The sequence below is a fragment of the Rissa tridactyla genome, chromosome 4, assembly GCF_028500815.1.
Source record: "Rissa tridactyla isolate bRisTri1 chromosome 4, bRisTri1.patW.cur.20221130, whole genome shotgun sequence".
Lineage (NCBI taxonomy): Eukaryota > Metazoa > Chordata > Aves > Charadriiformes > Laridae > Rissa > Rissa tridactyla.
The window spans coordinates 59,626,226-59,653,092 of record NC_071469.1 but is presented as its reverse complement, the minus strand read 5'-3'; the positions used below and the strand labels follow the sequence as shown (position 1 = coordinate 59,653,092).

Below are 26,867 nucleotides of genomic sequence, written 5' to 3'. Positions count from 1 at the left end.
GAAAAACAGCATTAGTCTTTTAAACAAGGAATCATTTTATAAGCAGCACATTACCAAAATTACTAACTAGTTGCTCAGAACTGCATTATGTTTCTATTTATATTTATCTATGTACCACACAGTAAAAGCTTTGCCCTTGCTCTTCTGACAAAGTACAAGAACTACTTAAGGTTCTTCAAACTGCATTGGAATTCTGCTGAGCTCCATCAATAGAATTTTACTCAAATGACATCCAGCAATCTAAAATTCATCATGCCCAGAAGTACGTGTTTTGAAGATTCTCTGTTCCCTTCTGTTTGCCACGGTACCTCTGAAAGCTAAAGCTGTGCCAGAATCAGATCAAAGCATTCACAGTGACAAACGGAAGCTCATTTAAAATCACAGCAGTTACATCTGTACTGCAAGAAACAACAAGCCTTTAACCTATAATATACTAACAGATTTTTTTTTAAAAGATTATCAGTTTAAATTCAAGAAATGTATTTTCAATATTGCAGAGAAATGTAATTGACATGAGATAAACACATAACCTAAACAATTTTGAGTTGATAAACAATGACTTTAATGTCAAAATTCAATTCGACTGTGACATCCTAGTCTTTGTCAAATACCTGTAGATGAGGCCATGCAGCTTCTAAGGTTGGTTCATCTTCCTCTGGATCAAATTCTGCTCCCGTTGGATTGGAAGATGGTGGTAATGTTCGAAACATATTAACTGCAAACTGAAATCACATGTGCCTTTAAGAACTTTGAAACAAGCGAATGATTAAATAAAGACTTCAAAGGTGGCTTTGACTGAGAATTCTTTACATGAACTATTTTCATTAATATTTGCAATAATACAAGCTATATAATCCTGTAGTTTAAAAAATGAGGTACATTCATTCTTCTTTAAAGATTTCTAACTTGGAGAACACTTTTCCATGCAGTACTCTCTTAAAGCACAAACCTACTGTCAGGATATGTTTTGTGAGGAGATTGCTCTGATCTCTTTACGCACACACACTTTAAAAGCTTATGCAAATGTATACAAAATGTTTACACAAACATTTTTTTAATATATACACTTTACAAGGCCTTGCAAAAACCTGCAAAAGTGGAAGTCAGAAGCAGAGACGCACAACAAAGATTACCCGCAACTGTTCTTCTCTGTAAAATACTATGAGTTTCATTTCGCACCGTGGGTATACACACATGGAAACACTTCAAAACCAAATTCCTCCCTCCCCCTCTTTGCGGTATTTCTCTTAAACCACGTCCATCTACCTGCCATCAGGGGGCACTGAGGGGGGAGAAATGCACATCCTAGTCCTTTAGTCTCACTTCATCTCAATTCTCAAACCCCTGAAAACCGTTTATCATCCCCAGGGAAGTGGAGCAGACTACAAAGATGAGACGCTTTTCAAGTTGCTCATATATACACAGATAAATTATTTTTGTGTTTCCAAGTGCTTGTCTAGATGTACATTCATACTATGTATGAATCAAAGTAGTACTCTTCACAAATTCCTTTAACATGAGTTTCAAAGTCCCTAATAAAGACAAAAAAACCCATTCCCTGTCATATGGAGAGAAAACTTTTCTACGAGGTCCTGTTCTAGGCAAAACAAACTCATCACTAAAAGCACGTAGCTTCAATTTTTTTACAATAAGAATATATAACCAGAAATAATCACATTTATATCAATTTACACAATGCATACAATCACAAACGCAAAATAAAACGCATTTAGCTGGCTGAAAAAAAAAAACTTAACATGATTTTTGGGATAAATTTAGCACGCATTCTCAACAATAACCTCACCTAGAATGGTGCAAAGACTTAAAAGGTGTGTGGCATCCTAAATTCTCCACTTGCAATGACAGCTAGTAAAACCAGCTGGCTTCTTTATGGGTAAGAGAGATACAACTAGCTAGTGATTCAAATGGATATTCTCACACCCTGAGGAGTTAATGATTAAAACTTTACTGAGCAAGTTGGAGGGAACAGGTTTTTGCGTTTGCCAGTAAGAAAACCTGAGAAAGCCTTTAACTGTTTAGCCAAGACGGCTATAGCTGTCAGTTCTGAAAAGACACTAATTCCTCAATTCCACTTGTAATCCAGAGTATTAGGTAGGGCAGATGCTGGTAGGAGACAACCAAATTGCTGAGCAAGTAGAAAAAAAGTAATCTATTTAGCCACATAAAGGCACCCAATTCAGACTGTCTTGTTCTATTTTGTTGCTTACTCATTATCAAGCCAGTACCAAGCAGTCTAAACTTATTTTTGTACGGAATAATAAAAAAAAAAATTAAGATCAATTCCAATCAGTATACAGTCCCAAACCACCTCCACTACTTCAGAATGATCCTTTGAGACAAATGCCTCAGTCTCTCAGCAACTCGAACATTGCAGAAGCGATGAGAAGACTGCCAAAATAAAAACACAGTGGTGTACTGTCCTAACCCTTCATAACGATTGAGTATATTAGGCTCCATAAAGAAATTCTCTTCAAGTCTATTCCTTCTCACAAGACTGAAGTGCTTTCAAATGCACAGATCATGTTTATGCTTTATAAAAATACTAAGGCATTTTAAAGTAAATTTTGGTAAACTTTTGCTCACAATGAGAATGGTGGCAATGCTGAATGGAGAGCTACATCCTGCACAAAACTGATTTATCAAATCAGCTGCAGCTGGCTGCATGGAGCCTTAGCATAAGGCATGCATATACTCTGTCCAAAATATGTACCACAAGCACTGGTAAGAGTTAACCTATACATTGTTATTGATATTCTATTGCTGTAGCAGATTGGAGATATCTTTTTGCAAGTATTTAGGGGAAAACGTGAGAATACAATTCCTAAATCTGGCAACATAAGAGACAACAGGACAGAGAAGCTGATTTGCTAGGAAAAAGAAAATTCTTTGCAAAAGGCTACATCACCAGGAGCAGCAGAAACCTTTACAGAGCCTTTTCAAGAAAAACCAAGAGTTGGCTCAGCACACATGCCAGTACAGGGCATCTCCTGGACCAGCTAGAAAAGAAAACACTAGCCCATTGGAACTTGCACTGAACTGAATGTCTTATTTAAGGATGCAAAAGAACATTTTATTTACTTCATCAGCTGAAAGGTTCCTACGCTTTCAACAAGTGTACAATACTGCTCAATTTAAGGAAAAACCGCTAAACCCTACAAGTTTGAGTCTGCTTATAATGTAGCTATTCAGAATGCAAGGTCCACTCCAGTATCACATTTAAAAAAAAATCTATTCTTTGTGCCACAATTTCAGTCTTTATTATGTTCAAATTCCATCGCAGATAATAATCACATGTGCCATTTTTATTCTTTTCTCATCTTTTACTGAGGGTTTTTTTGGGTTTGTCTTTTTTTTTTTTTTTAAATAGCATCAAAGCTTTCTTGCTGATCATTTCAAGATTACTCGTGAACTCTGACAGATTAAGCTGCCTCTGTTTAAAGATGCTATTTTGCAGAGGAATGCATTGCACCCTTCTTTGGTGGGATTCTGGGAAAAGCATCAGAATGCCTTGTTTCCCTCTTCGCATTCCGACTTCTTCTCATCAACACCTCCATTCACAGTTTAAAATAATGCTGTGAATTACCTATTAACTGGCAGGGCTAAGGAGCATATGTATGTGCTGTCCTGCCATCTCACATCTGACAGATGGCAGAGCAGACAGTGGGAGGCAGTATCAAACTGTATCAGCTAAATCTGCAAGACTTACATCATATTCCCATGAAGGAAAAGTCATCCTGATGCTCTATTTTTCTTCAAGATATTCTTTCATTTCAGCAATTGAGATGTAGGTCTGATACAGTCTGAGACTGGTATATCAGAGTAACTACTCTTTCAGAAAATTAAAAACAAAAGCTAAAATATCTTTATGTTCCCCTTTTTAAAAGCACGGACATCAAGCAACTAACCACCTCCAACCGCTGTTTAAAAAAAATGCGGTGATGATTTACAATAATCAAAGGTCTTCTGAGAAAACAAACCCAGGAAGACTAGACCTGAAATTTAAAACTTAAGGTTGTTAAGCAAATGGAAGAATAATCAGTCTTTGCTAGATGAGAAAGTCTCAGGCTCTCGCTATAAAGAAGAAAAGGCAGGTCATGCAAGGTGTTAGGTACAATGTTTTATATTTTTTATTTTTGAGAATATCAAATGGAAAGAGTTAAAACCCAAAAATCAGAATAATTTGTTCCATGAGCGACGGAGCCAACGAAGCCTGATTTGATCTGTTTTGTGTTTTATATCCTCGACCAACAGAACACAAAACCGTTCAAATCAAGATGCAGCATCTCTCAGTGAAGGTACAAACCTGAAAATCTCCTGTCTATTAAGTCACTGAAATTTGGGAAAGTTTACAATGAATTAATATCAGCGAGACCTTTATCTTTCTGTCAAAAGGCTTCTTCCTAACTTTTAAGTCTTTTAAGCAAACAGAAAAGACACAAGCTGCAAAGCCTAACTACCTCTAAGGCCAATTTCCCACAGAAGTACTAAGTGAACATAGCATAATTTAAACATATCCCCTCCCCAGCTCCCCCCGCTCCCACAAGCCCCCCTCAATTTTATGAAATGTAAACCTTTATGAAACTTGGGCTAGCATGTCAAAATTCTCTCTGTGCTGTTAGCACTGACTATACTTGAATCCAAAGGACATAACTTAGGAGGACAGGATAACAAGAAAGAAAAGCAAACAATCTGCCTTTTACCGCTTCACAGATATGTTTGCTGTAATGGTAGTTATGGACCCTGCTTTTCTGGTGGCCCATTTTGTATAATGCTGGAGAATATTTTCAAGCAAGTAAGTATCAAAGATATCATTACACATTTTCTCCTCCCTTCTGCTAAGCAGCCTGGGTGAAGCCTGACATGAACGGCTCTGAACGACAAGCTATATGATCTCAAAGTCTGCGCTGTCTATATTCATGTGAATAAAGCCACCCTAATAGCTAAATAGAGCCACAAGTAAATGTACACTTCTATTCAGCAACATCTCTTACTGTAGACCAAAGATCAGAGTAAAAAAAAAAAAGACACATCTGCAAAACTCCCAAAACAAAACAAAAAATCAGCCTCCCATGCATATAACTATGTAATTTAGTTAAAAGTTGCAGTGAAAACCACTTCAGTTGCTAAATAAAATTATATCTGTTCCTATATATTATCAATTCAGAAGGGTAGTATTAGCCTATGTGCTTCACAAAAATCCTGATTTATCATCCCCAAGCACTACTTCATCATCATCACCACTAAGAAAATTATTCTGGGAGCTAGAGAAATAAGCAAGCCGTATTTATACATGCTTTTGATCTACTTCTTTCTCAGAACGCTACAACCCTGGACCCTCCACATCCAGTACTGCCCCAGCCTCCTCTCATCTCTCCTCAATACCCTCCGGCTGGCTAGCTGGGGAAGTGAATATCCCTACTGATGTTCACTTTCACAGTCCCTCTTAAAACAGATACAATCCAGGTATTGCCCACCCTTCCCTGAGGTGGAAAGTGGCATTAATTTGGGTCTGCATTCTACATAGCTAGCAATTCTCACAACTTTCTACAAAACTGCTTCTGACAAACTAGCGTACAACAGAACATGCTCAAAAAGCCCTGTTTTCTTCAAAAGCCAAGCTAAAAAAACCGCAAACCACGTATTATTTTCTAAATAAGAATCTGCAACAGATCCTTTTGATGAAAAAACCTAAATTTATAATTTGCAAGACTTATTCAGACGTTTGACTATATGTCCCATAGTTTTGAAAAGAGGTACGTTCCTGCTCTGAGGTTAATCAATCCAACCTTATATACCTGAGAAATGGAACTTGTTATACAAGCGTTTAACAAAAAACATTTCATTTCCCATCACATCTTTGCTTAGAAATGTAAAAAGAACGTGAAGGACATTCAGCTGCCTTTTTGAGGAAGGAAGGGAAGAAACCCTTGCATCCGCTCTAGAGAATAACATCAAATCCATTTTAGAAATTAATTCCTCTCATATCTTTTGAAAAGGAGACTTATGCTTAACATTAAATAATTGAACTAAGCCACTAGATGAATATAATACAGCTTAAAGACAAGACATTACTATAAATTAGCCCAGGACACTAGAAGCAAAAAAATAAGGGTGAGGGGTAGGGTGGGTGGACATGACACGAGCACTAGAATTATAAAGAATAAAGAAGAACCAGATGATAAGTTAAACTCTTCTCTTGACAGAGAGAAAGAATATTTGAAGCTACTAAAAAGAAAACATATTATTTTATTATTTTTAAACAGGTAACTTGTGAAATTCATGGCCCTAAGTGTTTGGCCTAAATAATATGTTAACAAAACCAAACAAAAATTGACACACCCAGAAATATATTCATGTCTATCTATATATACTCATATGTAAATGAGTAACCTCCAGGTTATGAACAGAATGGCACAGTAAAGTCCTAATTCCTACGCCAACTACCAACTCCACAAACTTCCCAAACCAAGAACCACTCTCCAATCTGAGTATTTCTTGATCACTCTCCTAATTTTACTGAAAACACTGTTTCTTATTAATATAATTCAGTGGCAGTAGCAGCACACAACTTATCGATGTCTCTTCTAAGAGTCTTGAAGTACACAAAGACATTAGATTTATTTTTCGTTAAAATCCACACAATCAACTCAAATCTACTGCTAGAACTTAGCAAAAGTACACCTCAATCTACATATATATGCCTAGAAGAAGCTGAAAGTACTACTGCAGGAGTAATACAGTTGTTTCAGAACAGATGACCAAAAGAAAGTTGTTCCATAAAAGCAGCCTAAAAGAATAGTTATCTGAATTTAACCTCAAAACACTGGGCCAGGTGCCTTCATTGACAGTGTCTATTGCAGTGCTGTATCAGTCCCATGCAAGGAAACCCCGTACCCTTTGGAACCTTGCACATAAAACACATTTTAAATTCACTGAAAGAATTGTCGAACAGATGCTGCGTGCTCCCAGCAATTAAGACAGTAGCAAAATTCTGTGCCAAGATTTATTAAACTGACCGAAGCACAGACTTTACTACCACTGGTTGCATCTGAAAGTGAATAAAATATATAGTCTCCTCAGACAAATGTATTCTGGCCGTAACAGTTTGATGGAGGAAGATAATGCAGGGACATAAGGCAGAATTATGAAACTATGTGCAGTTAGGACTTCTTACGCAGAGCAAACACTAGTGTCTGAAATAGATATTCCAGAACTCATCATGAACTCCATTTTACATAAACGAACTCTCAGCAAGCTTATTCTCTTTCATAACTCCCCTTTAATCAGTGTCAAGTATTCCAAAACAAGCAATCAATTAGCAAAAACCAGAGATATAAATAAGCTATCAAGACATGGGAAAAGCCATGATCCCACAACTCCCCATTAACCATCCCCAACACTTTCTGTACATGTTTGATATCTAGAGTTATATGTAATCCTCACATACGCAGAAGTTCTCATGAAAATAACTTCTGTATCAGTAAACACTGCTGATTTAGATAACAAGCAATCTTCAGAATAAGCAACATCTTTCATACTATAAATCCTTAGAATCTCTGAAGAAGCTTCAAAGTCTCTGATTTGCAGGAGGACCTCAAAATTTGACTGAGTTCATATTTATGTTAAAGATACGCTGTTTTCTTATCCTCCTGAAAATTCACCCCGAGTTACAAAGTCTTGGGAAAAACCATCATGTCACACACGCGATCAAGAGTTTCTTGCAGGCTTAGTAGTTGGCTGTTTCAAAAGATGCTTTCTGTTCTGTGTATTGCAGAAAACAGCCACAAGAACCGAGACAGCAGAAACAACGCAGGTGTTGAACAGTTCATGTAGCTTGTTCCAGCCAGAACCCTCATCTGCCATCCTGTGTACTAGATAACGTCTGACTCTTATTCTCACCTCTGAATACAGAATAAAATCAGATTTTCAGGTTTGCAATTTACATGCTTTTTTAACAGCTAAATGCATTTAACTTTCCTCCCTATTTTCATAAACACCTAATTAAAAAAAAAAAACAAAACACAAAGATTTGTGGGGGAGAAAAGGCAATGCTTTTTTTTTTTTTTAATACTAGATTTCATTTTTACCAACTTAAACCATAATTTACTTCTGCTTCGTGTATGTTTCTAGTTACTATCTTATGAAGAAGAGGAATTAACACTGGCAACAGGATTTAAAAGCACTGTTATATTACCTTTTTGCAGATGTGCAAACATAGCTGATTTTTTTTTTTTTGACGATTTTGGTAAGATTTCTTAAGATAAATTAATACAGCCAAAGAAGCAACTGTTAATTAAAAAAAATTCAAAATATTTCTCATTGTTAAATCACTTACCATATGTACTACTTCAGGGTAAATAGGTTCTGTAATCACATTGCGATTGTGTGTGATATATTCTACCATTTCACTTAAAGCTGCTCGTTTTACTTCCTTCCACTTTAGGTCACTTAGTGGATCAGAAACAAAGTCAAAAAGTACACAACATTGTCGTAACTTCTGGATAAAAAGTTTTTCTTGATCAGCAGGAGGAACATCTGAAAAGTGAAAATAATTGGTTATAAATTATATTGTAGTGGACTTTACTCTTTTCCCCATTTGATTTCCCGAGATGCAGGCATAGCAATCTTTAAGACCACAAGCGAATCTTTCTGAATCTTCAAACAACTTTCAGGAATATAACGGTCCAGAGTATGAACCCCAGTAAAATACACTGTACATGACAGGATGATTTAACAGAATTGCAACAGTGATGCATACTTGCCTTTGCCAGAAATAGGTACGAGATGGAAAAAATACATACTTGAAAAAAATGTCTCAAGGAATTCCCCAAACAGCTCAGTGTACAAAAATATTATGACACGTTTGTAGAAATACCCTGGGTTTAGTATTAGAGATAAATGGGTGGATCCTCAGGTTTGGCACTAGGTTTAAGCCAGAGCCACTTTTTAAACCCAGGAACTGCCACCTCACACAATCCATTTTTATGTCAAGTGCCTCCTCCAACGCAGTAACCACATTTAGGCACAGAACAACTATTAAAGGTTTTTTTTAAACTTCCAATGAACACAAGAAATATTTAAAGAAACTGGAGCAACGCACTTAGGATCTTCAACTATTTGGTCTATTGTTAACACTGTTTTGAAATTTTGTTTCACGTATAGGAGTGTTAGGCTTGCATTATCAACCTAAGCACTTGCAGGAGTCCCTTTGGTTACCTGTGGCCAGCACTGCAAAACTAAACACTGGCTGCCTAGAAAAGACTATACTTAAATCACCAAGATGAATACAAAATATGAAAAAAATTAACAGTAAATTTTAAAATAAATTTAGTAAATACCTCAATCTGATATTTACTCATTGTTTATCATCACTCAGATGCAGCTGATAAGAAACTATTTTGATGTCTCTCTTCTGTGATACCTATTCAAAATATTTCACAGGCTTCAGAATATCCTGAGACCAGACTCCCTCATCTTCAGTAACAAATAAAAAAAAGAGAGGAATATTTGTACACGTGTAGAGTGTACTATTTTGGTAACACTCTGTAATTCATTGTCTATATAACTGTTATTCACTTAACCTTATGAGACAAAGGTTGCCCTGCCTACACAGTCTTTGTGCAGTGGTATTTTTATTGTTTGACAAGGATACCTAGGTTGTCATAAAAATTTAAAGTTTTTACCTCCCAATTTTCACTTCCTGTGCTTTACCCCCTAATCCTCCCTGCTGATCCTCCACAATTAAATATTTAGCACTTGCACGTATGGTGAAATTAGACTGCACAGTTCAAACTTCATACACAGAATCAATAAGCAAGTAAGCCAGCACTAGTTTTGCCATCAGTATTTTCCAAAATAATGAATCTTCAAAAAAATTAAAAAAAATATACTTACATTGACATAAACCCACCAATTATAGTTTGAAACTAAAGTAAGCCTTAATATAGAAGTTTAAGTTTAGGTTACTGTCAAGAACAAACTAACACTAGACTGCTGTTTATAAACATTCACATGTTGACAAATTAAAATACCTCCTATGGCTAACATTTCAACAGTTACAAAAAACAAGTTATGCCTTTTAAATCCTACAGAGCTTTAGCCTTAATGCCACAAGCAGTTAAGATGACTAATGTATGTGAAATTACAGATCATTATACACAGCAAAAACTTTCACGATCAGGACCCTAACTTTTAATGCTTAGGAAATACTAAAGTAACTGGACAAAGGTAAAGACAGTAGCACCATATTTTGACTGCAGCAAAAATTCATGTCCAACTACAATGGCCACATAACTACAGCACTAAGCTTAAGACAAGAAATGTGAACACAGCATAGAAAGCCTGTGTAAATTAGCACCATAAGACATTATGTTTCAGTATAATGGCTTTTTTATTGTTAGATATGAACTGCTAAGACATAAATAGCGTAATAAATAACCGAGTAAGACTAAACTGCCTTTGTAAATATTTCTGCAGTTTGCTCCCACTTCTTCCAATTGATGACTTTTCTTTTTCCTTAGAGTGTCATAAAATGCTAAAATTTTCTTAAACACAAGCAGCAAGAGCTACCATCAAACAAAGTATTTCAAGTGGTACTACTGAATATAAGCACACAGAACCAAATACATAAATACACTGTCTAATAAACTGAACGTCTGACAGATATCTACAGTCCGGTTGATTAGTTAAATACAAGGAGTTGCTCTCCTTTAAGTGCCTGAAAAGCTTAAGATAACAAAAGCTGGAGTAGTTCCTCCCTCCCCAAGAGAACTTGTTTTCAGAAGTACTTCTGTTATAATAACCTTAGAGGACATATTTGGTTTAAAATGGCCGGCAATCTTTTTTTTACATTATGTACACTGAATTGCTCTGAAGACTAATTCCAGAAAAAAAAACCCTGTAAAGTAATAGCCCTGAAGAACATAGAGAATAAAAATGTAGTGTGCACAAAAGAAATCATAACCAGTTACAGACTTCAGTGTCACCAACACACCTCAGATAGTGAAGACTTCAAGAACTAGAAAGAAGATGCACAGTGACACGCGTCCCTAAACAGAACGACAACTTTCTGGCAAATAAAACAAAATTCCTGTTGAGTGTTGTGTATAAAATGAAGGTAGTTGAAGCCACACAATTTTTTTTTATCTGAATACACACACTTTTGTCTATTTAGATTAAAAACTATAGCGATGAATAATTTCTCCTGGAAAAAGAAAAAGAGTATTTAATCAAGTAGTTTGCATACTGAGAGCCAGCCAAATTCATGACCTGAATGTAGAAAGTCTCAGATGTACAAAGTGATTGGAGTGGTTACTTTTTCCCAATTAACTGTAAAACGGAAAGTGGTTCAACCTGAAGCGTAACAATACAATTTCACTTAGGGATACTCTTCTATGAATGGTATACTTCACAAAATCCAACGCCTAAATAGAGACTATAATCATACAAGCAGTGGACATACAATTACAGTGATTTACAGTACACTAACCTGAAAGGAGAGGAAGCATTAAAGCTGTAATTACTACTAATCTCGGAAGTTAAAGACTGAGGACTAAGAGGGTCAAGAAACACCCTCACGGGGCAAGCCACCTCCATTGCTGTTTATTTTGAAGTGGCTTAACTATTTTAAGTACCTCAGTCATCCCTGTTATTCTAGCAGAGTGAGATGTTCTTTATAGAGACTGAGAACCTCACATATTTCTAAGGAACTGTGTTTTGTTTGAGTTTCTTTCCCCCTGTAGGTCTGTTCATCCATAGCTTTCAAATGTATGGACCTCAAAACAAGATCATCCCTACTTCTAAGATTTGAAAGGACGATTTCAGTATAACAAAAAATAGAAGGTGGGTAAGAAGCTGACTTGAGTAGACCGTAATTTTTGCACAGAGAATGTACGCACACCTGCAGAGCAACTCTGAGATGCTCCGAGAAGTCATTTATCCTCAGCCACATGCCAGGGACTATCTGGTTAGTTCTTTCAGTTAACTGCCTGATGACTTCTACATCACACTGCACTTCAATTAAGCTATAACCCTGACTTCCAGTTCCCCAAGTAGTTAACTGACAGATTCGAAGAGGGTGCTACTAAGTGAAGGTTTCCATAATTGAGCAACTCTGGTGCTCCATTCCCCAACAACCATGGGAGGGCCATGGTTATCCAGAAGCTACTCCTTACAATTATTCCAAACCTGACATTTGGAGCTATTCACTGAGCAATGTTTTTAAGAAAACAAACCAAATGCCACCACACTACCCCCCCCAAAACCAGATCAAACCAAAATAAAGACACATCCCCTCCATTTGCTAGCCACTATTTACATCATTTTCACAGAATTTGTTTCTAAACAGTAGCACTAGTATAATCTTAAGACTCTTTATTCAATCCAAACACTTATCCCTATCAGTAATCATACTTTAAATGAGTACCATTTCTGGTCTTCTACTGGAACAGGAGCACAGTTTTTCAGAATCATAAAGAATTTCAGTGTTACATTTGGATTGGATGTCCAGCAATTCCTGACACAGATTTACACAAGTATTGTAATGGCATATTTTATGCCTAAATCTGCATTATTCATCCTACTGTCCTTTTTGTAAGATAGAAAAATACACTAGAAAAAGTATCAAAAGAGGTAGGTACTACAATAGTATAGTAAGCCTCTGGGCCTGAGGGATCAGCTTTTTGTCTCGTTCAGGTTTTTCAGAGCTTCCTTCCTTCCAGTCCCAGGATAACTTAGATAACTTCCACAAAAGACACACTTAAAGAGATGCAAGCTCTACCCCTTCTATTTTAAAGGTATTGATACAGTAGTAGCTAATCAGCTTAAAATCTTCAACCTCATCTTAAGACTGTGGCATTGCCACATAAACTTCCCCATGAGTATGTTTCCTTCCACTGTATAATTGATACCAGCTGTGCTTTTATTATCAGACTAACTATACAAACATCTCACTGTGAAAGGCAGCACTTTCAGTCCGTATCTCAGTTTGGGGATACGGAAACTGAAAGGAAAGAACAGGTACTCAGCTACTGCCTGCCTTAGCAAAACACAGATAATCGGTTGTAAAAGCTAAAATTTAAACAGTCGACTTTGTATGAAAACTGATTCCTTGGAAGGTTTGGGTATGTCTTCAGCCGTTCTTACCGCGAATTAAAGGTAAACGAGCTCACTGCAAATGAACTGTTCACACTGTTAACTGTCCGCCCTCCGTCCTTGCTTGCTTCTCAGCAAGGATGTGGCATCATTCTGCACCCAGAAGCTACCAACAGACTATAACACCCTGAGAAACCACCATGGTTTTTTTAAGGTACAGCATAGCTAAAGAACTAAAACATAGATCTCAAAACATATTTCAAAACAATCAAGATTTTTTTTTCTGCCTTCATATTAAAACAAATTTTGATTGGCTTAAGAAAATTCAAAATAGAAAAAGGAAAAAATAAACAAGAAAATACTGAAGTTCAGTTTTTAAGCGCATGAACATATGTTCAATATTGTATGACACATGAATATTTTTGCATTGTAAGATTGTAAAGAACTTACTGTTCTCTGGTTAACATTTTTTATGTTCCTTCAAATCTAAAAATTAGATTTTTAGGTTTGTATTGTAATTGTGTCATCACTGGGCATTGATGGTTGATCCATCCTCTATCTTTTTCATAGAAGCCCATTTTTCTCTGACAATGGTGTAATTTAATAGTTGCTGACTGGAGGACAAAAGGCAAGGCAGGGTAAGTAGGTGACCCAGAGATGTCACACAAAACAGCTGTTTCCTAGTACAAACTGGAACTGAAATAAAGCTAGAAGTTTAAAGTTTTTAGGTTATGTTCTGACAGGAAGAACAGTTGATACAATTTGTACCACAAAACACAATTTGTCATCAGTAAAACTCACTACGTTACATCATTTTGAAAGCAGAAAACAAGAGATGTGGTTGATAATTCACAGAAAATACATACAGAAGATAAAATTCATCTCAGTTGTGTGAGCACTTTCTTCCTCATATATAAAAGCTCAGCAGAGGTACCACTTTTGCTGGGCTGACAGCTCCCCATTTCATTAAAAGAAAAATAGCTCTTTTTTCTTTAAAACTTTCAAATACCCATAGCTACCAATAAGACTATGTACACACACACCCCAGTAAAAAAAAATTCCTCTAATTTCAAATGTGCAGCTAGACTTTTTTTTCATACAGAAACACACTCAGAGGTTTAAGTCAAAGAATATACAGACCACCACACTGAGAAGCAGCATGAGCAAAAACAAGGTCATAGAAAAAAAGACTAACTAAAAATCACATGCTAAAAGTAACCTCTTCGTTAAGACAAAAGTCCAAGCATGTAAGGTGACTCCTGCTTTCAAGGAGATGAACGTGTCTGCAAACCTACTGCAGGGCTAGGGTTTTTAATGATATGGAAAAAACAACATTTAACTGTCAACTAGCATGCTACCCAGAACATATCATCAAGTATATTGATAGCATGGTCCCTTCTGCTGGTCAAAAGCAAGTACTTAGTGTATTTCAAATTTGATGTCCATTAAACTAGCAGCATTAAAGCTTTAGCGAAGCTTTGGAATTTGCACTATATAGTTGTATTTCAACAAGGGGAGTTCAGTATCTCACAATGTTTTCTTAGACATTTCAGTTGGCAGTACCATGGCAGCATTTTTTCAAAGAATAAGCACAATTCGGTATCTTGAGTAAGAAAAATGGAAATTGCCAGACATGAAGGCAGAGGGACTGAAAAGAATGGGACAAACGGCATAATCTGTCAAAACAGGGATTTCCCAGGATCAGCACTTTTTCCAGAACTAGCAATGAAGTCTATAAAAAGAGAAGAATATAAGACAATCACAGAAAACTAGAAAGAAGATTACAAAAGCTTGTCTAACATTTGATAAAACATTATTTTGAAATGGTTAAATTGCTATCCTAATCCAAAGCAAGAAATACTCTTCCAGGTTACAGAACTTAGTTTTTACTGCATTTCTATTATTTGACAAACTCATTACAGTTTTCACTGATTTTACTGAAATCACGATGACAATAATTAAGACTACTTAGAGATGACACTCTCCCAGTTAACGGTATTCTACTTTAATACACGATACTGGAAATGAGGGGGTGGCATGGGGAAGAAATCTTCCAATTCATGCATGGAAAAGTTTAATTAAAGCTATAACTCCTAGCAGCACTTAAAAAAACCCTTGAGGAGTAGAAGAAAGAACTATGATTATATACAATATGCAATATATTTTATACTATAACTAGCAACCCTGGGAGTGGGAGTTTGGCTGCAGATAACTCAAAGCAGGCAAGATATTGTTGTATGCAACCCTTGGACTAGAAAATACATAAAACATACTGCTGTGTATGTTGTTTTATTTGGAACATTATTGATCTTGTAGAAGCATTTCTTTGCCAAAAGAAACGCTTAAAACAAGAAAGATGACCACAGCGGCCAAAGCCACAGGAACACTCATGGAAAAAGAGTGCTTGTATTAGACTCAAGAGAGCAAGATATATAAACATTTTAAGTGGCATAGAAGAGGAACAAGCTTCCGCTCTTTATCTCACTATTGAAGATAAAGGGATGCGCATGTAAGCGGTGTAAAGATGTAAGGAATGGCAGCTTACTCCAAAAGAACTGAGCTGTAAGTATAAGGTCCTTCTCTAATTACCACGCATTATACCAGCAAACATTCCTATAAAGTAGTTCTCAACAGTGCTTTTTTTTTTTTTTTTTAAACACAACACATTTCCTGTCAGAAAAAGGACACTGAAGATTAGATGGACTTTCAATCTGAACTACAACAAAGCTCACAATTGCCAAACAACTCCCGATGAAAAAATAACTCCTGATAATTAAAAATATTTCACAGGTATTTAGGATTACAAGAAAACACTTAATAATCCAACCAGCTACTATCACAGTAAAGTTGCTTTGTTCAAGGCCAGCCGGAAGGTGAGCTGGGAATGGTAGATGGATGCACAAGGAGAGTTCCCAGTCTCAAGCAGGACTGACCCTTGCCTGCACCAGCTGCCTTTACGCGCACTGTGATGCTCAGTAGCAGTCCAGGCATTCAGGAGAGGGGGGACATGAGAACCTGCTGTAATTACGGGCTATGTCCACTCCTTTGCTTTCAAGGAACTGAGCTGCTGCCAGAAACACCTTTTGGCTGTTCTTCAGAGAACAGAAATTTGTAACTGGAAATAAAAGCTGCTTTTCCCTTCCCCTGCATTTGGAGAAATTGCGCTGTTCTTAACTGCTGCTAGTTCACATTTGGTAATACACCTGAGAAAGACTGGCACCCAAAACTGCTTCCCTATATATAGATAGAAAATAAGGTTTAAAAACAATGCTTAAAATCATATATATGTAGCACATTTTCTACCTAAAATTCAAAAACAAGCTGAATTTTACTTTATTTTCAAGTAGTTAAAATTTTTGGACATTCAGGTACTCCGGTAGTTTTATTTAAAGAAGTTTTATTTCCAGAAAAAAAGTCCTGGTTAATAGTGAACATTCAAGCTTTATTTTTTCCCATAAAGCAATAGCACTGATATTGCTTCTATCCTGACCTGCAGTCTGGATCCGGCCATAACTCCACTTAAGATAAAAAAAAAAAAGTTATTTCACCTGTGACAGCTTGCATATGAAACTAGTCTTAATCATGATAGAGAAGTGGGGACGGGGGAGGCAGGAGCAAGATGTTGGAATTTATTAAGTACAAAGGTACACAGCATTTAAAATTTTTGGTTTCTACTTAAAGAAATCTCTTGGCTTAATTTTCATTCAAATGAGCGGCTTTTCATTGGATTATGAGACTTTTAAAGCAATACAGCCTACCATTTAATGAAAAAAAAGGGGGGGGGGGCACCTATTAGAATTAAATGAGCCATTACCAGACTAATTAAACAGCAACACCAAAAAAAAACCCCACCACCCAAAAAACCCCACAGTTTAAGAGAGTCTGAAAGGAATGAGAAGCACATGTTTTGTCAGTCCTGGGGTGAAGCTCAAAACAGGCACCTCACAACACTAATCCCCTCTGAAAGCTGCAGCCCAGTGCTGAGGGCTATTGCTGGTGGCTGCTATCTCCTAACTACAAGATTAAAGTGTGGTTTTGATGATAGCGAAACTAAGTAATGACATTTAACTGTCAAAGATGTAAGACAGAAGATTTTAAGGACTGACTGGTAATGAAGTAGGAAAAAAAAGCCTGCTGTCGTTTTATACTGTTTGGCGTAGGTTTTACACGCTAAACAACCTGAGGCACTGAAATTACTTCCAATAACATCTTTTCCAGGTGTACATCATAAGTCTAATGATGATAAAAGTAGATCAACAGTGATTAATCTGTGCACCTAATTACTCAATGATTTTTCAGAAGTGGACCAACACCACCCTGCACTGAAGCTCCTGCTTTACAGAGACTTATTAGAAATAAACTATTTTCTTAGAAGCCATATGAAATTTTTAAAATACCTTGAGAAAATATTTGTAATAACATCTAAGAGAAATAAGGATTTTCGGGCTACATTAAAATGTTTAAAAATAGAAAGTGAAGAGCAAAAGTGGTAACTGTATAAATACTTGAAAGGCAATGTACCATAAAGAGGAAAACAGGAATACTTGTACAGGAAATGACAAGTGAAACAAGCTGAAATGGGCTTCAGCTAATGAAATAAAAATTCCACCTGAAAGTTAGGGAGAAAAATGTCAGGGAGGATAATCAAATAGACAATGGAAGAAAAAGCTGTCTTAACATGGGAAGAGAGAAACCAAACAGATAAAGAACTCTCAGAAGAGCTTTCTGGCATACATACAGTTAATATGACAGCAAAACTCATTTTTAAACACAAAAAAGCACTTAATAGAAACCTAAGAGAAAAATCCTCAATTTCCTAACCATTACAGTGTACTTGAATCCAGTCTCATGGCATAAACCCTAACTTATTACACAACATCTTCAACTGCATTTGAAAACGTTAAAATTGTTTTTAAATATATATAACAGCATCTCTGAAAAAACGAAGCACTACCGTGGTGGGACCAGACTTCAGTTACATTACAGAACATAATTTAAGTGCATGGTGTAATTCAGAAGAAGATTTATACTGAGTAAATTGAAGAAACCCATGAACCACTGAATAAAACACTGCCACTTTGGACGCCTGGTTGAAGTAAGTATCAGCTAATCAAGCCTAACCATCTGCTCTAAGCAGAAGTGCTGTTTCCTGAAACACACCCAAACTCCATACACCAACCTATAATTCTAGTCAGATAGTGCTCACTGAGTAACTTGCCAGTCAATGTTACCTGTCACACACCTACAATAAGCATAATTCAAGGAACAATCAAGGGCCAAAATGTAAAATAACTTGGTTACTCCCCCAGAGCTGTCAGCCTGCTTCCTCCTCTCCTCACTCCCTGTACGTGTGCTAAACCCTGTAGGTTGCTGCCTGCTTTCTACTGGATGCTTCCGAATGACAAAATAGGTGAATTTAATGATGACATTTAGAATAATTATTAACAGATATCACAATGTGCTGGTTTTGGCTGTGCTCTGTAGTGATTAGTGATGTTTAGCCTGGGAGATTTGTTATCAAAACACTGACCTTGAGCTTAACCTGGTATTTGGGCTCTGTACTGAAGCCATTACCGTACTTCAGGTACCAACATCAATTAATAATTATACTTCTTCCTCCGAGAGGTTTTTTGTCTAGGAAATTCAGAATGGCACTTTCACAACCACCTTCTGTGATGTCTTCTCCCTTGTTACAGTAACTTCTCAGTATCTTGAACATCCTTGGGTAGTTAAAATACTTCATACTCCATTGGTATTTCTTAGAAGTATTGCTTCATTTTTGTGTAAGGTTAACAAGCAATTCACGAATATGACCCAGGCTCTACAAGAGTACGGCCATGGGTGACACAGCACGTGGCAGAATATGGGTCTACTATCTAGAGATATGTTATCTAGAGAACTTCTCACCTCCAATGGTCTGGAACTTCACTCCTGAACGACTACAGGATCCTGGTGAAGAGACAGAAGGTTTGGGAAAAAAAATAAAAAATGCTGTAGCTATTCCAAAGAGGCACAACTTACCACACTGTGCTGGTCCCTGGCCAGTATCTACTAAACACCGCTTGATATTATGCAGCACCCTCTGGGAGAAGAGAGGGAAAATATCAAAGGTGGAAAGCTGCTGTGTGGTATCCTGCACGAGAAGTCACAGAAACTGATGAAGGACAAGCTGAATCAAGTCAGTTTACAGAGGTGAAAGATAGCCAGCTGGCTTTAAATATTGATGAATGAGAAAAATGGCCAGTACTTTATCTCTACACTGACTCATGGATGGTGGCAAATGCTCTGTGGGGGTGGCTACAGCAATGGAAGCAGACCAACTGGCAGTGCAGTGGTAAACCCATCTGTGTTGCTGAACTATACGGCAAGATACTGCTGCTCGGGCAGAGAACCTGGTTGTAAAAGTACATCACGTAGATGCTCACATACCCAAGAGTTGTGCCACTGAAGAACACTGAAACAATGAGCAGGTGGACCAGGTTGCTAGAATTGAAGTGGCTTAGGTGGATCTGTGATTGGGAAGATAAGGGTGAGCTATTTATAGCTCGATGGGCCCATGACACATCAGACATTCAGGAAGGGATGCAACACACAAATGGGCTTGTGATCGAGGGGTGGACTTGACTATTGATGCCATTGCACAGATTATCCATGAATGTCAAACGTGTGCCATAAACAAACTAAGCAGTTAACGCCTTTTTAGTATAGAAGACAGTGACCAGTGACAACTGGCGTTCCTCAGGGGTCAGTACTGGGACCAGTGCTATTTAACATCTGTCAGGCACATGGACAGTGGGATTGAGTGCATTTTCATGAAGTTTGCTGAGAACACCAAGCTGTGTGGTATAGCTGACACATTGGAGGGAAGGGATGCCATCCAGCGGCTTGAGAAGTGGGCCCATGCAAACCTCATGAAGTTCAACAAGGCCACGTGCAAGGTCCTGCACAGGAAGCAGGGCAATCCCAAGTACAAGCACAGGCTGGACGGAGAATGGATTGAGAGCAGCCCTGAGGAGAACGACTTGGGGATGGTGGCTGATAAGAAGCTCAACGTGAGCTGGCAACAAGCGCTCTTAGCCCAGAAAGCCAAAAGCATCCTGGGCTGCATCAAATGAAGTGTGGCCAGCAGGTCGAGGGAGGTGATTCTGCCCCTCGACTCCACCCTGGTGAGACACCACCTGGAGTACTCCGTCCAGCTCTGGGGCTCCCAACATAAGAAGGACATGGACCTGTTGGAGCAGGTCCAGAGGAGGGCCACGGAGATGATCAGAAGGCTGGAGCACCTATGCTGTGAGGACAGGCTGAGAGAGTTGGGGTTGCTCAGCCTAGAGAAGAGGAGGCTCCAGGGAGACCTTATAGCAGCCTTCTAGTACCTAAGTGAGGCCTACAGGAGAGATGGGGAGCAACTCTTTATCAGGGAGTGGAGTGATAGGATGAGGGGTAATGGTTTTAAACTGAAAGAAGGTAGATTTAGATTAGCCATTAGGAAGAAATTCTTTACCATGAGGGTGGTGAGACACTGGAACAGGTTGCCCAGGGAAGTTGTGGATGCCCCATCCCTGGAAGTGTTCAAGGCCAGGCTGGATGGGGCTCTGAACAACCTGGTCTAGTGGGACGTGTCCCTGGCCATAGCAGGGTGTTAGAACTAGATGGTCTTTAAGGTCCCTTCCAACTCTAACCATTCTACAACTTTATTTTATTTCAATTATTAAACTGTTCTTTTCTCAACCCATGAGTTTTCTCTCTTTTACCCTTCCAATTTTCTTACCCTCCATCCTGCTTAAGGGGGTAGTGAGCCAGTAGCTATGTGGTGTTTAGATGCTGGCTGGGGGTTAAAGCAAGACAGCTAGTTAGACTTTGTTCGGAAAATATTTTGGAAGAAAAACTTATTACACCCAAATAGCAGAAAACACACTTTTTCCTTAAACTATTTATGGGATTTCAAGCTTTGATGACTTTTGTTCAAGTCCTCTTTCCAATGTGGCCCAAATGAACACAGGACACCTTTGAAACACCACTGACATTGCTATGCTTTCATCTTAAATACAAAAGCAACACAAGAATTCGGTTCTAGAGGCTGTGTGAAGGTACACAGCTCGTACCCTTAACTCAAAAAAGCAAATCAAAAACATTCCACAAAACTGCTCAGAATGAAAAAGTATTTCAATTTAGTAGACTGCTACAATTAGAAAAGTCCCAAGTGAATAATTTATTTTGTTTTTACATCTTTTATGTTTCATATATAACTTTTTCTTTGTGTAACTTAGTCAGACCCCGCCCCTATTTTAGCTTGAAAAAGAAAACTTAATTGGCAAATTATAGCAGTAATGGTATTGCATGATTTGTGTGTGTATTAAGTGGGATTGATGGTGCAGATGTGGCTTTAAAACATCATCCACTCAGAACATCATTTAACTCAGTTTTGCCATTTGAGACACAAGCATACAGGCAGAAGTTAAGCAGAGGCTCTGTTACGCTGTCAAGACTGTACTTTCACTAGTATAAGGTGTTTATCTTGGGCGTAAAGGCTAGAACATAAAAGGCACCACCAGAAGCACATCTTACAGAATCACAGAATGGTTCGGGTTGGAAGGGACCTTAAAGATCATCTAGTTCCACCCCCCTGCCATGGGCAGGGACACCTCCCACTAGATCAGGTTGCTCAAAGCCCCATCCAGCCTGGCCTTGAACACCTACAGGGGTGGGGCAGCCACAGCCCCTCTGGGGACCTGGGCCAGTGTCTCACCACCCTGATAGCAAAGAATCTTGTCTGCATATGATTTAAATATTCCTGTGTCTATTAAATATTGCCGGTGCTCACTTAAATCTGCTTGGTTCACAATGCAGTTTCAGTAGCTAACACTATTCGACAGCACATGGAGAGATTTAGCTGACTCTACAGAAGTTGAAATTAATTATTAAAAACTTTGAACAGAAATGGGAATAAAAATTTTCCTCAGAAACAGACGACATTGAATTTTAATATTAAAATGCATTTCACAGCAACAATCACAAACCAAAAGATTTCTGATGTATGGCTAGAAATTGAGGAAAATATGCATTTATGCCAGTATAATTTTGCTTCCTTGAAAGGGCACGCAAGTTACACCATGAGTCAGTAAACACAACCCAAAAATTCCAACTACCTACCTTCCTATAATTTCACGGAATTTTCAGCTCAACAAAAAGTCCCCTCCAGAGAGGTTTTACCATCATACCCTTAGAGATTTTAAGTGCAGTGTGGACACTTAACAGCCTTATTGTTTCCAGAAGCAAAACTTATACATACACTCTTCATATGGGCAAAGAATCTATATAAAGGTAAAAACAACCCAAAGTGAAGTAAGAATTCAACAAAGTAAGAGAAGTGACAAAATGACAGAGCACACAAAGTAAAAGCAGTAACAAGGTAAAATATATCCTCTGATACAAAGCGACGCATAGTAAGTGAAGAGTTAATAAGCATGTCACCATGTTAAGCAGAGCAGGAGTGATAACTAAGCAACCTCCTTTAAATCTGCTCTTGGTCAAGTATTAAAAACACTCCCCACGAGTTGCTTCAGTATATACCAGCAAAACCCCATCAGTCTATGTCTGACTAAGTGCTATGGCTATGTCTGGATGTCCTTTGAAAAAAATCTAGCAAAACCGTACACGAGGCAATAAAATAACACAGTAATTTGTACCAATATAGGTCATTTGTCAATTCACATTATCTAATGCTAATTGATGAAACTCTTAAGTCAACATTTCACAACCCTATAGATACAAGAGGCCTAGCTTCATTAAGAATAGAACTGATGCTTGTTCTTGAGCCAGCTGGTCTTATTTCTCCTTTTTGAGACAAAACTTTCACAAAGCAACAGTGGATGGATTTCAAAGCTAACAATTCAGCATACAACTGGTTAAACAACATTAAAGAGCAGCGGTGCCCGAGAACTTGCTATGAGGATCTAGGAAACTTTTGTCAAGATGGATGAGTACAAGCTCCAGAAGTCAGGCTGAGTACCAACGGAGCCTGGGTGGCCTCGCAGGAATGCGCAGGTATCAACCCAAACATGCAGCTGCTTCTCAGCCTTCAGATTATCCAATTATAATTGGCTTGTATCAGAGAAAAGGGAAGAACAAGCATTTTTATCACCTTTAAATCTAAGCTGAGGTTTATCCATTTCATCCAAAACCAACAACTATAACCCACAAGCAGGACAGAAGAGGTGTGCTGGCCATGGGAAATGCCATTTATTGGATTAGCAGCACTGAAAAAAGGTTTTGAAGGTCTTTTGCACAGGAGCATTGCCACAAAAGTAAAAACAAACCTGCCATTTTACAAGTGGCTGTAATTTTTTAAAAATTTAAATTCACTGAAAATGAATTAGCATGATCCATCAATGTGATGCAAACAACTCTGAAGAAAAAAAATTAAGATGTCTACTCTACATACCTTTCTTCCCAAGATAGTTTTACTCACTTCTCACAACAGAGTCACTGTACCTGAAATGTTTACTAAATTTAAATGTGTTGAAGGATTAAAGGAAATTAGTATTTAAATAAACATACATGCTCAGGACAGTTAAATTCATCATCCTTAAAAATACCTATTCATGTGCAAAATGCAAGATCTGTGTGAAGGTGAAGATTATCATTACACAGAAAAGAGAGAAGAAATAAAACAGACTAATTTTCCACTGCAGTATATACTAACACCAAAAACCCCACAGTAGAAAAGGTGACTTTCTGAGATTTTTAGGTATCCTTTCATAATCAGCATAGGCTAGTTTCAGACTATAATAAAACATTAATACCCCCAAAAAGGCAAACTGAGGACATATAATGGAAACGATGCTTGAACTTTATCAAGTTCTTGGAAAGTACTACAAAGTTGGTAAATGACAATTATCCCCAGATTTTTAGACTTTTAACATAATGTTTTAGTAATGCAAGAAGATTACTAGAAGTATGTTGTAAGCATCTTTGGTATAAATTACCCTGTTCAACATTTTCATAAAGACCATGGAAGATGAATAACGAGGTCACACAGTTTATTAATGCTGTATTCAATGTCAGTTTAAAGCTTGTTAAAAAAGAGCTACAGAAAAATCTCACAATACTGAGCAAATGAATTCAATCTATTAGATCTTTCCAAAAGCTGATAAGTGCAAAGAAATGTAGGTGAAATAGCTGACTGTATACATTTATGAGTTCTAGCTTATTCAGAAGATACTTTTAGAGTTATGGATGTTCTGTAAAAAACACATACCTGCCACAATTTTTTTTTAATACTGCTGAGCTCCTAACAGAGTATTACGAAATGAGTAGAACAACGTTTTAGTGTGCTAGTATTTTTAATACTGCATGCAGTTCCAGTCACCCATCTTTAAGTGCAGTGCGCACTGTTTGCAAAAACATAAGAACCATTTAAAACACTGTAACACCAAAAATTGAGAGTTAACATGGAGATAAAAGTACTACTAATAGGCATGGCTGGCACCAAGCATATTAAAAAATCTAACCTAGCAAGAGGAAAAGAAAAAAAATAGTTTACAATAAGAATATTGCTCTTTAATTAAAAAAAATACATTAAAATTTATATTTAATTTTTTTTTTAAGTGACAGTAAGGCCAGTCATTTTTTGGTTCTACATCCAAGAAAGAATGACAGAATCATAGAATAATTTTCACCAGAAGGGAAAGTCTCATTTCTGCTAGTCTAATCCCCCACTCAGAGCACAGTGAGCTAGATAAACCCGGCTGCTCACGGCATTGTCCAGTCAAGTTTTAAGTATCTCCAAGCACAGAGATTTCACAGCCCCTTTTGGAATCTTGTTCCAGTGTTTAATCACTTTCTCCTGTGTTGCAATTCATATCAGTTACTTCTCTCACTCAATCACTGTGGACCTCTGAGAAGAACCTGGCTCTGTCCTCTTTACCCTCCCATCAGTCAGTTGAAGACAAGATCTCCCCTTCCTCAGCCCAAACAAACTCAGTTCTTTCAGCCTCCTTTTGTACATCATGAGATTAATGGCTACTGTTCTGCATGCTGAATTTGCTCTGTATTACTTCTAAAGTGTGAGCTCTGGCCTCTGCTTCCCATTTAATTACAAAATGGATAATTTTTAGGTTCTTTTTTAGCTCAGAAACAATTCCTGCAAAGCAAGAGCCTTCAAGATTTTTAGCAAGTACGGTTAGACAAAAGTATCTTCGGGTCAATTATTTTTCAAGAAAAGAAATGTGTGCTGGCTTCTTTCTAAAAATCAAAGGGACAAGCTTTTCTCCTTTAAGAAATAAATTCCATACTTCAGGCTTAAATGCAATATGCAGCTCACTTCAAAGTTGCTTCCTATGTTTACACATTGTCAAAAGGGACTTAACCTTTCACAGCCAAGTATGAAAATATTAACTAAGTGGAAATGCACCTTACAATAGCTAGATAACACTTGCTTGCTTTAAGAGCCTGGCAGTAGTTCATGGTGATCAGGTAACCTTTCAGCTCGGGATCAAAGGTGGCCCAAGCTCAGGGAAAACACCACTGATGGGTGCTTGATGCTGTTAGTAACCTCACCCAACAGAACAATGATCTTCCATCACCCTTTGACAAGAATGCAAATTTCTATCTAAATACTCAGATATTAACATCACAAAAACATTACCACTGACATTTTTAGCTCTGTAGAAAAGCACTATGTGAAGATGGAATAGGAACTACCTTCCATGATCCCTTACTCAAGATTAACGCATACAAGGAGCACAGAGAAAGAATGGACAAAGTTAACATCACTTACAATTTCTTTGAAAAAAAAAGTCAAAGCACCTTTCAAAAAATCTGAAGTAACTTAAAGAATGACAAAGTTGAATCTGTCAAAAAAAAAAAATGCTGCTCTGGAAGGCAGAGGAGAAGGATGGACAATGAGACACAGGTTATGGCCTACAGGAAGCACCAGTTTTGAGTTAGCACAGTATCCGGGTGTTCTCACTCTTCTTCCCACACAACTTTCAGTACGTCTTGCAAAACACCTTGAAAATCGTTTTTGAAAAGCATGAACAGACATTACTAATCCCTGCCAGTCAGCAACTAAGCCACTAAAGTAACTTCTTTATTCAGGTAATACTACCATTGCAGATCAGAGCAAATATCGTGTCTTGAGTTCATAAAAACGTTGGCATTTGGGCTATTTCTGTGTTACTGATGGAACAGTATTAAGGGATTTGCTCTTAACAGCATTGAACTGTATTCCCAATGAAAAATGTTTGCTTCCCCACCCCACCCCTGGAATGAATAAACATTTATAATCTGCCTACAGAATGAATTACAATTACTTTCTACCTGCAACTGCACTCTGTACTACAGCTACAGTTTTCAGCAAGACAACTCACAACAGTAAACATGAACTGGTAACTCTGAAGTCTAGTGACAAATGTTTACTGTTTGTCCTAATCCATGCTGCTTTTACAGATGCTTTCTTTGCTTGAAGTGCTGAGATGAAAATCAAAAGGTCGTGATTCCTTCCCTCAGGCCTCATCTCATTTATGTGTATCCTCCTGTCAGGGCCTTGAGTGCACTTCCATCACCCTAGGGGTTTAGCCGCCAGAAGGGCTCCATAAGGAGAAAGACGCATCTTGAAAACACCATGCAGCTCTGCTTCTCTCCTTGTTGCAAAAATCTTAAATTCACAATACACAATAACCCTCTTCTCTGTGCTGCCCTAATGGTATCTTCATAGTTAGTGACCTGTCTATGCATGAAGATCCTAAAGGAGG

The 26,867-nt window shown here is 37.7% G+C and overlaps 1 protein-coding gene across 6 annotated transcripts in view; it reads right to left on the bottom strand.

Moving 5' to 3' along the window:
- PPP2R5C (protein phosphatase 2 regulatory subunit B'gamma) overlaps positions 1-26,867 on the bottom strand; it is an 86,200-nt gene that overhangs the window by 24,430 nt on the left and 34,903 nt on the right. For all 6 annotated transcript variants that reach the window (XM_054197875.1, XM_054197876.1, XM_054197874.1 and 3 more), the window contains 2 exons: positions 8,357-8,556; positions 612-722 (listed from right to left, as the gene is read on the bottom strand). In XM_054197875.1, coding sequence (XP_054053850.1) covers positions 612-722; positions 8,357-8,556 — 311 coding nt within the window. The remainder of the gene's footprint in view (positions 1-611; positions 723-8,356; positions 8,557-26,867) is intronic.